Source organism: Bos indicus, chromosome 13, assembly GCF_029378745.1.
Source record: "Bos indicus isolate NIAB-ARS_2022 breed Sahiwal x Tharparkar chromosome 13, NIAB-ARS_B.indTharparkar_mat_pri_1.0, whole genome shotgun sequence".
NCBI lineage: Eukaryota > Metazoa > Chordata > Mammalia > Artiodactyla > Bovidae > Bos > Bos indicus.
In genome coordinates this window covers 12,270,965-12,286,849 of record NC_091772.1, presented here as the reverse complement: position 1 = coordinate 12,286,849, position 15,885 = coordinate 12,270,965, and the positions used below count along the sequence as shown (strand labels likewise).

The window sequence follows — 15,885 nt, the reverse complement described above, 5'->3', positions numbered from 1 at the left end:
GGCTCCAAAAGACAAGAGGGGAGGAAGGAGACATGAAAGAGATGGGAGAGCAGGCACAGGAATTTAGATGAGCATGGAGACCTCCCTCACAGCCCATCCTTCAGGTGACCTCCAGCTCCCAGTCCCAACTTTGTGACTGCTCTGCTGATTTCGAGCAGGGCTACAAAACCTCTAAACTAGGTTAATGGTACCTGTCTCATAAGTGATCTTGAGGTGTCATAGGTAAAGGACCAAGTGCATGCACTGGCCCAGAATCAGGGCTTTGTATAGAGCAACTGTTAGTAAATTAAAAATTTTTTTTCTTAATATATATATTTTATTGAAGTACAGTTGACTTAGTATGTTTAAACAATTTTTCTTTCTTTTTTTTTTTTTTTACAGTTCTCAGAGTCTTTTTCCCACTTCTCCTCCAGGAGGCTTCTGTGTACCCCTTTTTCAAGATCCCACATAAAGCCAGTTACCATCTTCCGGTTTTTCCTAGGTCCTACTTGTCCAATCCTTGCCCTCAAACCCAGGGGATCTTAATCTGGTCTCAAATTGGAGACTTGTTTTGATTCATCAGTGGCCTCCCAAATCAATCAATATCATGCCTGTTCTTTCCGACTTCCAAGGGCTTGGCTTTTACAAATCAAAAGCCAAGAATTGCCCTTGTGAGTCTCTGAGTTCTACCTGAATGGAACAAGGACCAAAGAAATGGGGTGAGGGTGCTGTTGGTAGAGATCTCAATTGATATTTCAAAATATTATTCTGTACAGAAGCGTTCTGAGCAATCATGAAGCTGAGAATTAAAGGGAGCCTCACTCAAAGGAATCCAGCCTGTCTCTGTGCAAGTTCAGTGGCCCTGCTTGAGGATGCCTTTGTATAATTGTGATCCTTGCAGAATTTCAGTGTGAAAGCTCCTTATGTGTGTGTTGCTGCGGGGGGGGGGGGGGGGGGGGGGCGGGGGGTGAGTAAGGGGAGGGGTCATCCTACAGACTAGGGGGGAGCCTTGAGGGCCAGACCTTCCCTTCCAAGGGTCACGCAAATCTCCAGAATCTGTGAATTCAATGAATACAGTTCAGTTCAGTTCAGTTCAGTTGCTCAGTCGTGTCCGACTCTTTGCAACACCATGAATCGCAGCACGCCAGGCCTCCCTGTCCATCACCAACTCCCGGAGTTCATTCAGACTCACGTCCATCGAGTCAGTGATGCCATCCAGCTATCTCATCCTCTGTCGTCCCCTTCTCCTCTTGCCCCCAATCCCTCCCAGCATCAGAGTCTTTTCCTGTGAGTCAACTCTTCGCATGAGGTGGCCAAAGTACTGGAGTTTCAGCTTTAGCATCATTCTTTCCAAAGAACACCCAGGACTGATCTCCTTTAGAATGGACTGGTTGGATCTCCTTGCAGTCCAAGGGACTCTCAAGAGTCTTCTCCAACACCACAGTTCAAAAGCATCAATTCTTCGGCACTCAGCTTTCCCTATAGTCCAACTCTCATATCCATACATGACCACTTGAAAAACCATAGTGACACCGGGACTCTTATCACACCTGAGCTTTCAGCCACAGGACTGCTGTCTGATGCCAGCCACCTGGAGCCTGGTGGCTCCAGGAGAGGAGGCTCCCTCTCCTTCCCTGTGTGTGTGCTCCCTCTCTCAGTTCTGTCCAACTCTTTGCGACCCTGTGGACTGTAGCCTGCCAGGCTGCTCTGTCCATGGGATTCTCCAGGCAAAAATACTGGAGTGGGTTGCCGGCCCTCTTCCAGGGGATCCTCCCAACCCAGGGATCCAACCCACGTCTACTGCATCTCCTGCATTGGCAGGCGGATTCTTTACCCCTGTGTCACCTGGGAAGCCCCGATACTACTCGTGATGTTAGCCAAAGGCCTAGAAGCATTGAAATGCACCCTCCTTGGTGCACTGAAAAACCGCAAGATACAAATTAGATCCCACAGGTTCTCGATAAGAGAAGACACAGAGCATTCAAAAGCCAGTGCCTGAGTGGGACACAGGTCCTGTAGTGACCTGGGACCATCTGCAAGGCCTGGGATAGGATGAGTAGGATGAAGCAATTTGTTAAAAAAAAAATAAAAAAGCAGTGTCCGGTAGCTCACATCATTCGCTCCCTGATGGCTCTCATTTTTCTTCTGATCTAGGCAAACCACCATGTTCTTGGTGTTGTAGCAAAAGGGAACAAGCCAACCCACGCCTCGCCTCCTTTAAACCCCTTCATTTGGCCTTGCTAAGGCAAACAAACCACAGAGCACGCCTGCAGGTTTTGAGTTGTTCACCCCAGGCCCGACCCTTCAAGTCCTCCGGGGACAGGGCGCCCCGGCCTCGGGGGCGGGGCGACACGAGGGGCGGGGTCAGAGGAGAGGTAGGGATTTCGAGGGCGGGGCGCCAAAGGCAAGGGGCGGGGCAAGGGCGGACGCGGCGCCAGGGTCAGTGTTACGGGGGCGGAGCCTCGGGGCGCAGCGGGAGGACTCGCGGCCCCCGCGCGGGACGGGGAGGGGCGGGGCGGAGGGGAAAGGCCTGGGGAGAAGAGTCGGGTCCCAGCTTGGGCCCCAGGTCCCCGATCCAGTTTTGCCCGCGGCCTGGAGCGATCGGAGCGCAGCGGCCCGGCCGGCACCCACGCCCATCGGAGCGCCCAGAGCCCGCGGACCCCGGCGTCGAGCTCAGCGGCCTCCGACTCCGGCGCGTCTCTAGCCGCCATGGCCGCGGCCGCGGGCCTGCGGGCCTTGGGAGCGAAGGGGTCGGGGTGGCTCCGGCGCGGTCCGTGGGCTCCGCTCACCACTGGCTTCTGCAGCGGGGGGCCGGCCGGGATCGGGCGGCCGGAGCCGGGGCCGCGACCCACCATCGCGCGGCAACGGGACGGCATCAGGTCAGCGGCCCGCCTGGGTGCGGGGCTGTTCCCCGGGGGGTGGCCAGCGGGACCCAGGAAGAGAGAGGGGCGCAGGAGGCTGGCAGCCAACCGTGCCACCCCACGCAGAGTCCAGAGCGGCTCCGTCGGTGGTCAGCTCCGCCCGCCGCAGAGTCCAGTTTATCTATCGCAGTCCATCTGTTCGGCGGGAGTGTCCGACGTGAAAAGAATCCGCGGATGCGGCGTTTACAGAGGTCCCTTGCCTGGGCTCAGTGGCCTCTGGGACCCTGCAGGATTCACACCGAGGATTTAAGTGGGGCTGCCTGCGACGGTGCCAGCACTGCTCCTAAACCCCAGAGCGAGTCGACCTCGCACTTGGACTCAGCGTGGGCAGCCTTGTGGGAGGCTCCTCCGCTGCTGTGCCTTTGAGAAAGCCCTTCATAGAGGGCTCTGGGCCTCACAAACTTGACGCGGCTCCAAGGCGCCGTCAGGCTTAGCGGAGCTGCTCCTCGGCCTGCAGCCAGAAGTGCCCACGTGGGGGCGGTAAATAAATAGGACGAAGGACACACTGCACTGAGCTCTGCCCTTTGGCTCAACAAGCCTAAACCCCTTTTACAAAAACAGACCTGGGCACACACTTGAAACTGGACGGTGGAGTGGTAAGGGCAGAAGGCCTTCAGCTCCATCCAGGCCTCACCTTGACGTTTGCCTGGCCCAAGCAAGAGTGCCGAGGGAGGCCTACCTGACATGTCTTGAGTATTTAGACCTTACAAATTAAGCAAACTGCAAGATAGGCCAATATATTTCCTTCTCTCCTGACAAGTAGGCAGTCCTAAAATCTGGTGTGTGTGAGTGCTCAGTGCTCAGATGTGTCTGATTTTTTGCCACCCCATGGACTGTAGCCCAGCAGGCTCTTTGTCCATAGAATTTTCCAGGCAAGAATACTGGAGTGGGTTGCCACTTACTTCTCCAGGGGATCTTCCCTATCCAGGGATCGAACCCACATCCCCTGCATTAGGCAAGGTTTCTTTACCAGCTGAGCCAGCAGGGAAGCCCAAGATTTGGAAGGCTCTTTGAGTCCTCAGGCTCCAAGGAGCTCCCCCAAAGCAGTGGAGAGCACTCTTGGCCTGTAGCTTTGTTCTGTTCTTCCCACCCTGCCCTGGCACCCCTCACCTCTCCCCAACTCTGTCCTGATGCTCTGCTGGGGTCTTGGCACACAGGTCCCAGACATCCTGTGCAGCATGCCCACAGTATCTACTCCTTCACCCCCTACACTCAGCTGCTCACAACCACCCCGTAGGCCTTAGGGTGCCCCCTGCAGAGCCATGGAATTCCAGGGTTTCAGGTGACTGCAGTGGGGTGTGGAAGGGTGTGGGGATTTCCAGGTGCACACATCTCAACATCCCACTGGACTCCTTGGTTGCCAAGAGGGGTACCGCTGGAAGGGGGCCTGTCGGAGCAGAGTTCTCCAAAGTGCAGGGCCAGGGCAGGAGCCCTACTTGCCCATTTTTAAGGGCAAAGTAGGGTCCTTAAAAAACTGTTTCTTCAAATCTGGCCCATTTGGCATGGCAGCCAGATGACAGAAGATGTTTTTGATTCTCCAGTGGGTGTGTGTGTTTTCAGTCGCTCAGTCGTGTCCGACTCTGTGACCCCATGGGCTGTAGGCCATCAGGCTCCTCTGTCCATGGGATTCTCCGGGCAAGAATGCCAGAGTAGGTTGCCATTTCCTCCTCCACAGGATCTTGCCAACCCAGGGAGCAAACCCACATCTCCAATGTCTTCTGCACTGCAGGTGGTTTTTTTTACCACTGAATCACTGGGGAGGCTCCCTGGTTTTCCAGAGGTAAAATAAACATAAATAAGAAAGGAGGATGTCAGGAATGGTTTAATAGGAAGGAAGGCAAGCCAGCACTAAAGCAGAACAATGTCAGGCGCTAAGGGGTGAGCTGCAGCAACTCACTGAAGTGTCCCTTTCAACAGCTGCCCCTGTGCTGCCTCCTGTGAGGGCCAGTGCTGAGTGTGGTGCTGCACACTCCTCACCCGCAACCCTCCCTACAGCCACCAGGTGTTATAGATGACGTCATCCCCGCTTGACTGAGGAAATGAGTTCAGAGGACGGCCTGCTGGAGGCCACACAGCTAGGAGGCAGGAGGGCTGACAGAGAAAGGCCCATCTGCCTCCAAAGCTGCCCCCACTCTTGCTGAGCCATTCCAGGGTGCTCGCCACTTGGGTTTAAAAGAGAAGCCAGGAAACTAGACGAGGTGAAAATCCACGGCAATTGGTGGAACTGGCCTTGCAAAATAGAATTGCTGTTTTTGGTCATGAATTCAATCAACAGATTCATGTTGAGTGTCTCCTCCGCATGGGAGCCTGGCAGCGTCTTGCCCCACAGACCTGTGAGTGGTTTATGGCAACGGGATAGACTCCAGGCAGCTCACTGAAGCATCTACGGGGACCATCTCTTGCCTCGTAAATGGAAAGATTACATTTTTATCACCTGCCCTGGTGGTGACCTTACTCTTAAAGAGATCCCCTTTCAAAAGGGGTGGTGTTAAAGCTCCGGTGCAAGACAAGGTAGCCGCTGGGGAATTCAGACCAGCGAGATTCTCAGGAGGTGTTATCCACTGGGTTTCATGACCTTTGACATAGAATGGAGCAATCGGGTCTCAATAACCCATTGAATAGCAATCCAGGATGGCTTTCTGAGATAAGCAAAGATAGAGGGTCTGTTTGGTCACTGGGAAAAGGAGGCTTAAGGGGCACCTTGGCGGGAGAGTCCAGAAGCCATGCTAGTGAACTTGTGGGTCTGGAGCTCAGAGGTTTGAACTGAGGCAAAGATTGGGCGTGGTCAGCACAGAGGTGTAGCTGATGCCAAGGCCACAGGGAAGCTGCCTGGGAGGAGTGTAGGGAACAAGAAGAGAGAACCCTGAGGATCGTGGCATCTAGAGGTGAGCAGAGGGCGAGGAGCCCATCCCCAAAGTCAGGAAGAAGTGGCCGGAGAAGCACCAAAAAAACGAGAGAGGAGGAACGTGCTTCCAGAAGGCAGGTGGGATTAGTTGGGTTTAGTTCTGGCAATCGGGATTCTCAGTGGCAACAGCCTTAGTGGAATGGCAGGAACAGAAGGCTGGTGATACGGGGCTGAAGAGCAAACTCGCAACTCAGAGCACTCTGACAGGGTGTGTGACGCTCAGGCCAAAGGATTACCGGGACACACAACACCAAGGGCATCTGAGGGCTGGCGTCTTTGTACACAATTTTGCCCAAGGCCTTAGGATTTCATTTAAGCCTATGTCACTGATGGGAGGGCAGCTTTTTAGGTTTGTCACAGGGAGCACACTAATTATTTTACTGGAAGGTTTATAAGCAGTCTCTCTCCACCGCCGCCAGAATATAGGTTTCTGGGGCTGTCAGCATATCAGCTGTGAGTCATTTTTGTGCTTAGGAGAGAGTATGAGAAACCAAATGATGACCATCACAACCACCTAAAGACGGCAGCAAAACCAATGTGGCATTCCAGAGAAAACGGTTACTCTTAATGCTCCAAAATAAATTCAGTCATCAGTGGGTTTCCCAGAAAGCAGAGGCACAGAGGCTATTTAAGGAAGATGCCAGGTGACACAGCAGTGGAAATACCAGGTGCAGAGTGAGGAAGGCAGAAAAAGCACAGCCGGGGCCGGCTGGGAACCAGAAGACACGACCACCACCTGGTGTCTAGCTTGTGACTGTCCCTTAGAAGAGCAAAAACAAGACATTCTGCGTGCAGGCAGCAAGGTGACAAGCCAGGTTATTACCACCAGCTCATGGAGGACCATAAAACAGCAAGCAAGCCTTTGAACACGGGTTTTTCAGGGACAACATGGCCGGGAGACCCTCTTGCTGCAACAGTTCTGCACGTAGCACCCCCTTCTCAGACAGCAGGAATAGTTTGCTGGCTTACACAGTGTCACTACAGGAAAGGTAGGGAGACGCACGTGCCGGCTGGCGTCTGCACCTCGGCTGCCTCTTCCATGGTGTGGGTGGGAGGCGATTTGGGGGCGTATTTTCATTCCTGGCTCCTTTTCTGCCTATTCTTTCTGAAGAACAATGGAAAGAAGCAGGCGTGTCGGCCTCCATGCAGCCACTCAGCCTGGGTGGTGATTATGCTGGAACTCCTATGCCTTGCCCTTTCTGTGGAGGTGGCAGTAATAGTTCTGAGACAGACTTGGGAAAAAAAGGGAAACAACTCGAGAGCAAGGGGAGGAAAGCCCCCACATTTCAGGTAGTCCCCTTGTTGTGACTGAGCTGTCACTCCAGAGACTTGAAAAACCCTCTCAATGGCCTCTGAGTGCCCACAGCTCTCTTTTCCAGGGTTTTAAAAATAGGTCCCCAACCCCTCCTACATTGCTGGTAGGAATGTAAATTGGTGCAGTCACTATGGAGAACAGTACGGAGGTTCCTTAAAAAACTAAAAATAGAACTACCATATGACCTGCAATCCCACTCCTGGGCATATATCGGAGAAAAACACGATTTGAAAGGTTACACTCACTCCAGTGTTCATTGCAGCACTGTTTACAATAGCCAAGATATGGAAGCAACCTAAGTGTCCATCAACAGAAGAATGGTAAAGAAGATGCGGGGCATATACATACATACATACATATATATATATATATATATATATATATATATAGGAATATTACTCAGCCATTAAAAAGAATGAAATACTGCCATTTGCAGCAACATGGAGAGACCTAGAAAGTGTCATGCTGAGTGATGTAAATCAGAGAAGGAGAAATATCATATGACATCCCTTATATGTGGAATTTAAAAGGAAATGATACAAAAGAACTTAATTACAAAACAGAAAGAGCCTCACAGACTTAGAAAATGAACTTACGGTTGTTAGAAGGAAGGGATAGTTAGGGAATTTGGGATGAGCATGTACACACTGCTATATTTAAAATGGATAACCAGCAAGGACCTTCTGTATAGCACATGAAACTCTGCTCAGTGTTACCTGGCAGCCTGGATGGGAGGGGTTGGGGGAGAATGGATACATATGTGTGTATGGCTGAGTCCTTTCCCTGTTCACCTGAGACTGTCACAACTTTGTTAACTGGCTACACCTCAATACATAGTACAAAGTTAAAAAAAAAAAAACCAAACAGCTCCCAAATTGCAGCAGGGGTCCTCAGCAGCAATTGTTTTGACTGGCACACAACCCAGTAATTATAAAATGTTCTTTGCAGGAGCATCGTCTTGAGTGATCCAAAGAGGAGAAATGCGCTGTCATTGGCCATGCTGAAATCTCTCCAGAGCGACATCCTTCATGAAGCTGAAAGCCAGGATCTGAAGGTCATTATCATTTCAGGTATTGATGAAATGTCCATCCTCAGCATTCTGCAGAACCCAGAAGAGGTGTCTCAAATTTCTTTAGTTAACTAGGGCATTAGCCTAAAGTTGTACTGACACTATCTGCTGTGGAAATTATAGCAAACATTACTGTGCAGTAAAAGTATATGTTTCCATTTTTGGTGGATACTGAACATTGCCACATGAGGCTATGCTGAGATCTGATGTCCTCGTGGGCCCTATGCGATGGGTTTAATCGCCAATCCTTTTGGTAGAGTGCCTGGTCGGCTAGGACCAGGCTGTTAGGACGTATGATGGGTTTGTCTTCCGACTCTTACTGGGCTCTCAGCTGAGCTGTGCAGCCTTCTTCAGTGGTGCCAGAATGCCTGCCGGATTTTGCCCAGTTCTTTCCTGGCTCTTTTTTCCAGTAAGAATTTTTAGCAGATGAGCTGGTGATGATGGTGGTGGTATAAATAAGAGCAACATCAGTATTTTAAAGCAGCCACAGACAAGTAATATGGAAACTGCTCTGTAATGCTTTTGTATTTCTTTAATTAAGGATCAGTGTTTCTGGAGAATGTGACCTTCTATCAGTAGTTGAATATACATTTTCAACTGTTTTATGTGGTGAAGAAAAAAGAAATACAGCTGGTAGAGATCAGCAGTCCTCTGACTGCTGTAACCCAGATACGTCGAAGGCAGCTCACTTCCAAACGACACTGTTCTTTGGCTTGCTTAAAGGGAACAGCACTTCCTGTCACAACTGCCATGATCAGAGGAAATGTAAAATGTTCCCAGCTCATCATGGGATCACATTTTGATGTTGTTGTTAATGACAATGACAATTAAACCACCTCCTCAGGCTCCTAGTTTATAAAATAAAGGGATTCTCTTCACGCCCCGACCTTCCTGATTCCAGCCTTTGGGGCAGACTGATGGACAGGGATGCTGCCAAAGGCTCTGGTGGATTTCCGTGGCCCTGCATGAGTTGATACACTCAGGACAGGCCAAGTCTCAAAAAACAAAGCTGAGACCAAAGGGACAACTCTGAAGATGGCTGGTTGCTGAGCTCAGTTGGTTACCAAGCCTTCTCCTTTACATAATGCACATTTTCACAGGTCTCCACCAGGGACCTTTTCAGAGCCTCACCCTGTGCTGTCATCATAAAATACTGGCTATAGCTCTTCCAGCTAACTTGAATTATTCTTATCAAAATCAGGCCATTAACTTTCTCTAAAGCTGTTTCCATAGTGAAAGAAATATAAAAAAGAAAAGAAACAACTTTCTCTAAGTGTCCAGAGCATCAATTCGATCACTCCCTGAAGTTATTCAGTAGACAGGTAAGTGACTGTCCAGCTCTAGCTGGACATCTTTGTATTTTCTTTTCTCAACTGGAAATGTTGCAGCTGAAGGGCCTGTATTTTCTTCTGGACATGATTTAAAGGAACTGACGGATGAACAAGGCCCAGACTATCATGCAGAAGTATTTCAAACTTGTTCTGAGGTAAGCCAGGGTGATGGTCAACATTGCAAGCCTGAGAGTGATAACTGTATTAAATATTGAATTAGGCTTCTATTTTACAGATAAGTATTTAAGCTATGATATGTCACCACTGTAGAACTACTGAAACCCCTGTGGTCACTGGTGAACCCTTCATCCAAGCAAATATTTGGTTTCAACTTTTCAGAAGTGACTGTGGTTGGCATTTGATCATGCAATGCTGCCACTAAGAGTTGCCATCCCTGCCTTATGGGGTACATCTTGGTACCCACGTCTTAAGTAAGAAATAGAGAGTGGGACTCTACCTTTTTAGAAAAGAAGGACCTAAGATTATTAAAATCTTTAAAGTTTTAAACTAAAACAACTCTGTCAACGGAAAAGAGAGCATTCATAACAATAATGATTTTAAAAATGATTTCCAAACCCTTCTTTCAACTAACTTTTATAATCACTGCCTCCCAAGTAGGAAAATTAACCTCTTCATTTTTCCTCTTCTCCCTTTTTCTGTCTCTTTAACCACATTAAGAAGGGAAATTGACAACAGATATAGAGGAGGAAGTGGGTTCCTTGGTGGCTCAGTGGTAAAGATTCTGCCTGCCGACGCAAGAGACGCTGGTTCAAACCCTGGGTGGGGAAGATGCCCTGGAGAAGGAAATGGGAACCCATTCCAGTATTCTTGCCTGGAAAATCCCATGGATAGAGCAGCCTCGCAAGCTACAGTCCAGGGGGTTGCAAAGAATCAGACACAACTTAGTGACTAAACAACATCAACAACCTATAGGAGGAAGAACAAAATCGGGGATGACTTATACATGTATCAGATCAACCGGATAATCAAAAATATAGAATCCACCTTAAGTAACACACTGTCCATTTAGTGAGCATCTCCTGAGCGCCTGCTGTATGCTTACTTGCAAGGTACTGAGGGAAACAGAAGGAAAAGAGAATTTCCAGCCGACCTGAAAACTGAAAATCGACTTGAGAAAGATGTATAAAGCAGTTTCATAACCTGAACCCTAGGATTACTTCACCTAATTTCTCCTTCATACATTGACTTACTCATTCATTTCTTTGGTCATTAATGATGCAACAAATACTTGAGGAGACCTTCAATGTAGACCAGACAGAAGTGAACATCAGAGAGGGGAAGGGGAAGGTGATTGGGATACGTTCTTATTTTCCTTGCCCTTCCAGAAACCCCCAAGGAGATCATAGTTTTCATTTTGTGGAGGGACAAACCTGAAAAGTGATTGACTTGACTTCATAGAGATGGAAGCAAGTCAGAGCCAAGACTTGGTCTTTCGTTTCACATTAATAATGTTTATGGGACATTCTGCTGTTTGTTTGCTAGGACTCGGTGCTTTTAAAAGTTATTTTCCTACTGATATGTTTCACCAAATAGAAAATCAGCAAAGAGAACCAGCAGAGCCCTTCCATCTTCCCCTAAATGGCCTGCTTTTGTTACTTTGCTGTGATACCTTAATGAACTGAGAACTTAAACAGTCAGCAAAGGGCCACAGGGGAGCCGAGCTTCTTCAGGGGACAAAGGCGAGGTTTCTTGGGCTTCTACCATATGGATGCCGCCAGATTGCTGAAAAAGACAGACAGGACCTTGTCCTGACATAGCAAAAGAGAAGTTGTATTGACTTCTTTAAGACTTTGTCTAAGAAAATCAAATCATCCCGATAAGTCTGAGCACCATGAACTTGTGCAAGATTTCAGTTTGCAAGTGTAACCAGCAGGCACATTGGAGCAGAATGAGGCCAATACTTCCTTTTTGTTCCTGCATGAGAAGAGGTGAGGGCTTCCCTGGTGGCTCAGACGGTAAAGAATCCACCTGCAATGTGGAAGTCCTGGGTTTGATCCCTGGGTTGGGAAGATCCCCTGGAGGAGGGCATGGCAACCCACTCCAGTACTCTTGCCTGGAGAATCCCCATGGACAGAGAAGCCTGGTGGGCTGCAGTCCATAGGGTCGCAAAGAGTTAGACATGACTGAGCAAATAAGCATGCACGAGAAGAGGGGATGGTAGAAAGGAAGGAAGATCTGGGGACTGGCTCCGCATCTGATTTTTATAGTAGATTTGTCACAACACAGGTGCCTCACGAGGGTTAATTACTTACACATCAAGAATGGGGCAAATTGAGAAGGAGAAGAAACACTTGGTCAGGGTAGGATATTTGTAATGTTAGTGATCTACTGGATTGCCTAAGTATCACTCACCAGCTCATGTGAAATCTCAGGCCTTCTCAGACGAAAGGTGGGAGACAGACTGTGCTGCCCAAGTCACAGCCAACGGACTTTTCATACCCTCAGTTGATCAGGCAACAGATGACACTCAGAGCTGAAACAGCCTTTTCTGTCTTTGCAGTCAGACCTCAGACCTCAGAAGCTCTTCTGCAGCCTCCTGGCTACCATAGTCCCCACCATCCCCACCCTCACTTACAGGCACAACCCCCCTAAACCTACCAGCAATTTGGATGGGGGTACAGATGTGCATTCCTCTGGAGGAGGGCCATTAGCATTTACCAGAATCTCAAAAGGTGACCCCCTTGAAGTCAAGAATATGATATCATATCCCCAAATATACAATTAGTCATTTTAGAATAAAGCAGACAAGTGCCAAATGTTCATGAACACAAACGGTGAGTTCCTTAGGCAAAACTCGGGAACCCATGAAGGTCATTTTCCCTGGAGTGGCTGCTGGGAAGCCAACCCAGAGTCCCTGCTCCTCTCCCTCCAGCCAGGGTTGAAGGGCAAACATTTTGACACTGAAGTTACCATAGCAACACAATCGGTTAAGCATGTCAGGGAAAAGATGGAGAAATTAGCCAAGTTATTTCATAAGCTGCAAAAATAAGTTAAAGTTCGGGAGATTTGAGGGCAGGGGTCTCACACGACCCAGTTTCCGGCTCCCCTCTCTGTGCACTTTGGAATTTTACTTTGATAACAGCAGGGTGTTCCCCCCATCTTAGTAGAAGTGAGAGAGAATCACAGTGGCAACTGGAGAAGTGATCAGTAAGGAAGTCGCCTCCCAGCTTTTAACATGAGAGCTCCACGCTGCCATCGTTGAAACAGGGCTACTTGTTTCCCACAGTCACTCAACCCTCTTCTCTAGGGGGGTTGTGAGCAGAGTGGTCCAGGGGACAGCACCCTTGCTGAAGTCATGCTCAGGGTCAGACTAGGGACCTGGAGTCGGACAGAGACTGCTCAGACCCCACAGCCCCACTCTTGGGTCTGATGGCCTTAGGGAGTCACTTGTCTGGTGAGCCTTGGAGTCCTGGTTCCTTCCTCCTGGATCTCAAGGAGACCAAATCATACAGTCTGATTCACAGTCGAAATTTCATGCAACTTATTCTCCTTGGTCATAGAATCTGATACACTTATGGATTTGAGAAAGGCTCTGAACAGTAAAATCACATAAAATAACAAGCTTTGACATCCACCTCACTCTTGGATGGAAGTGAAGCAGGTGTGTTTGCTCCTCAGGTCATGATGCTGATCCAGAACCACCCAGTCCCCATCATCGCCATGGTGAATGGCCTGGCCACCGCAGCTGGGTGTCAGCTGGTTGCCAGCTGTGACATTGCCGTGGCAAGTGACAAGTCCTCCTTTGCCATGCCGGGCGTGAACATAGGGGTCTTCTGTTCCACCCCCGCAGTGGCCTTGGGGAGAGCAGTGCCGAGAAAGGTGACAACCCCCTGTACCCCCCACCCCTCCCCCAGCTGCGATCCTTGAGTGTCTGTGAGGGTCAGTTCCAGAACTTTCTTGTTGAAAGTACAGTGTGAGTCAGGACATTCTGCCCAAAGCAGAGCTGGCTAATGTACTAATGTCTTGTGTCAGGAGGTTATCCCTGTAGCTGTCAGTTTGTAAGTCATTGTTTTTCACTCTTGCCGGCCCCTCAGTACAGCTGGTTGTTTCCAGATTTGCTTTGCTTTCATAAAGGCCAACATCTTTTGCACTCATGTGAAATGCAATTGAGACAGTTTCATTGCACAGAAAGGCTGCATCTGAGCTGTAATAGCATGGTGACATATGCCAGTATAAGAGGCTAGGACACTGTGTCACTGGCTTCCTGTTTGCTGACCATCTGTCCCGCTCCAGAATGCTTTGAAAGGAGCTGATACGTTGAGTGTGTCACTTCTGCGGTGGCTGCAGGAACGTCCTGCACGTGGTGTGCTGAACGTGCCCCAGAGCTGTTCTGCCATCATTGACCTGAGTGAAGTCCACTTTCTTCACAAAGCTTTCCTCCTTCCTATAACATTGTAAGAGCGTTTACTGACCATCTCAAGTAAAAACTGGTGGTTTCCTCATTCTAGAAAAACACATCCTCATTCTCAATTGAAAATCTGTTTTTAAAGGAGGGTCAGATTCATAGGGCTTCCCAGGTGGCACTAGTGGTAAAGAATCTGCCTGCCAATGCAGGAGATGTAAGAGACGGGGGTTTGATCCTTGGGTCAGGAAAAATCCCCTAGAGGAGGGCATGGCAACCCACTCCAGTATTCTTTCCTGGAGAATCCCATGGACAGAGGATCCTGTCAGGCTACAGTCCATAGGATCGCAGAATCAGACATGACTGAATTGACTTAGCATGCACGCATGCAGATTCATAGCAGGTGGGGAACCTAAACTGCTTTCTAGAATATATTATCCATTTTAGCATCAACTAAGAAAACCAGCAGTTGCTCATAGCCTGAGGCACAAAAGAAATGAGACCCAAGGGAAATCAGGCCGAGGGACCAAGTTCAGGGGCGCACTTGCCTTCCATGTGCCTCCTCGTTAGCTTTTACAGAAATATGTTTATTAGAAAATTCTGATCACAGGTACCTACAAACACCCACACCATGAAAACCAGCTGGACATGGGCTCCACGTGAGAGAAGGTGACCCGCAGAACACAACAGCTTGCTCCAGTATCCTCAGAGTCAGGGGGTGTCTAGATCCCACCAGGATACACATTTACCTTAAATGTTATATATTCAATAAATACTTAAGTCCCTATTCAGTGCCAGGACCTTAAATTAAAATACATCACAAAGATATTGTCAGAGCTTATGAACAATTTTATAATTGTTATAATTGCCAGTCAAATCTCATCTCCAGGCCTTTTGCAAATTAAAGGTGGTGGCTGTCTGCTTGGCCAACCTGCCACTGCTCAGTTTCAACCCCTGACATTCTGGAAGGTTCTGTGTTGAGGCCTTTGAAACCTTTAAATCAGCCATACTGTACAGATACGAATCTGCTGCTGTTTAGTTATTCAGTCATAACAAACTCTTTTGCCGATCCCATGGGCTGTAGCCTGCCAGGCTCCTCTGTCCATGGGACTTCTCAAGGCAAGAATACTAGAGTGGGTTGCCCTTTCCTTCTCCAAGCTAAGACTCTATTCTTTCTCAAAACAAGGCTTAAAATCTTAAAATCTCTTAAAATCAAGGCTTGCAATTGAGTCCTAGAAACTTACAGGTTGGTCATATGTGTCAACTTTTAAATTCGTTTTTCAGAAGACAGAAGGGCGAGGGGGCGGGGAATGCGACAAAAACAGGCCTTAAATTCCAAGGGAACCGAACCAAGCGGCTTAAACCTCACCTGAGGCGTGGCCCCTCTAAGAGGAAAACCAGAGAGTCGTAGAAATCTAAACCTGACCCAGACACACCTGCCTGGTCGATGCTTGCCTGCACCCCTCGGGGACATATTGTTACAGCGGCCACCGACTATACCGGTGACAGGGCCGCATCCCCGTGCACATCCGCCAGGAAGCAATATGGCAAAACCTTTGCAAACCTAGCCGGTGCTTTTGCACACTGGCCCAGCCTGGAAGCTCCGCCCCTTTCACGCGGCTGCGGTAGCAGGCGTGTGTCGCCAGTGCCCTCTGCTGGTCATCGTAAGGAACTGCCCAGCTGTGAGGTGGCTGCCGCCTTTTGTCCACCGGACCAGCAACCGTGGCGAGGACCTCTAGTGTGCCAACCAGACTGAACCTGGGCGTGAATCATTTCCCCCATGTGCAAAGTGTCCCCGCCCCTGGCGTGACTTCAGCATGCACCTTCATTGCACCTTATAAACAGCCTTCCTGGTGCGGCTGCTCCCTCCCCCAGAGCTGGCCTCTCCCAGCCCCTCAAATAGTAGGTACCAGGGGCCCTGAGAGCACAGTGAAAGACCAGAGCTCCCGCTTCCCAGACCAGCCATGTCTCCGTGCGGGAACACTCGCTTCCCCGTGTTTAT

The 15,885-nt window shown here is 49.3% G+C and overlaps 1 protein-coding gene across 5 annotated transcripts in view; it reads left to right on the top strand.

The window, feature by feature from the left end:
- Window positions 1-2,476: 2,476 nt before the first annotated feature.
- Window positions 2,477-15,885, top strand: part of ECHDC3 (enoyl-CoA hydratase domain containing 3) — a 37,742-nt gene continuing 24,333 nt past the window's right edge. For 2 of the 5 annotated variants that reach the window (XM_070800727.1, XM_070800728.1), the window contains exons 1-4: window positions 2,477-2,858; window positions 8,069-8,190; window positions 9,578-9,675; window positions 13,160-13,360. In XM_070800727.1, the coding sequence (XP_070656828.1) occupies window positions 2,689-2,858; window positions 8,069-8,190; window positions 9,578-9,675; window positions 13,160-13,360 (591 nt within the window). In that variant the 5' untranslated portion in view covers window positions 2,477-2,688. The remainder of the gene's footprint in view (window positions 2,859-8,068; window positions 8,191-9,577; window positions 9,676-13,159; window positions 13,361-15,885) is intronic. The other 3 variants (XR_011569980.1, XM_019972914.2, XM_070800726.1) reach the window with 2 other exon arrangements.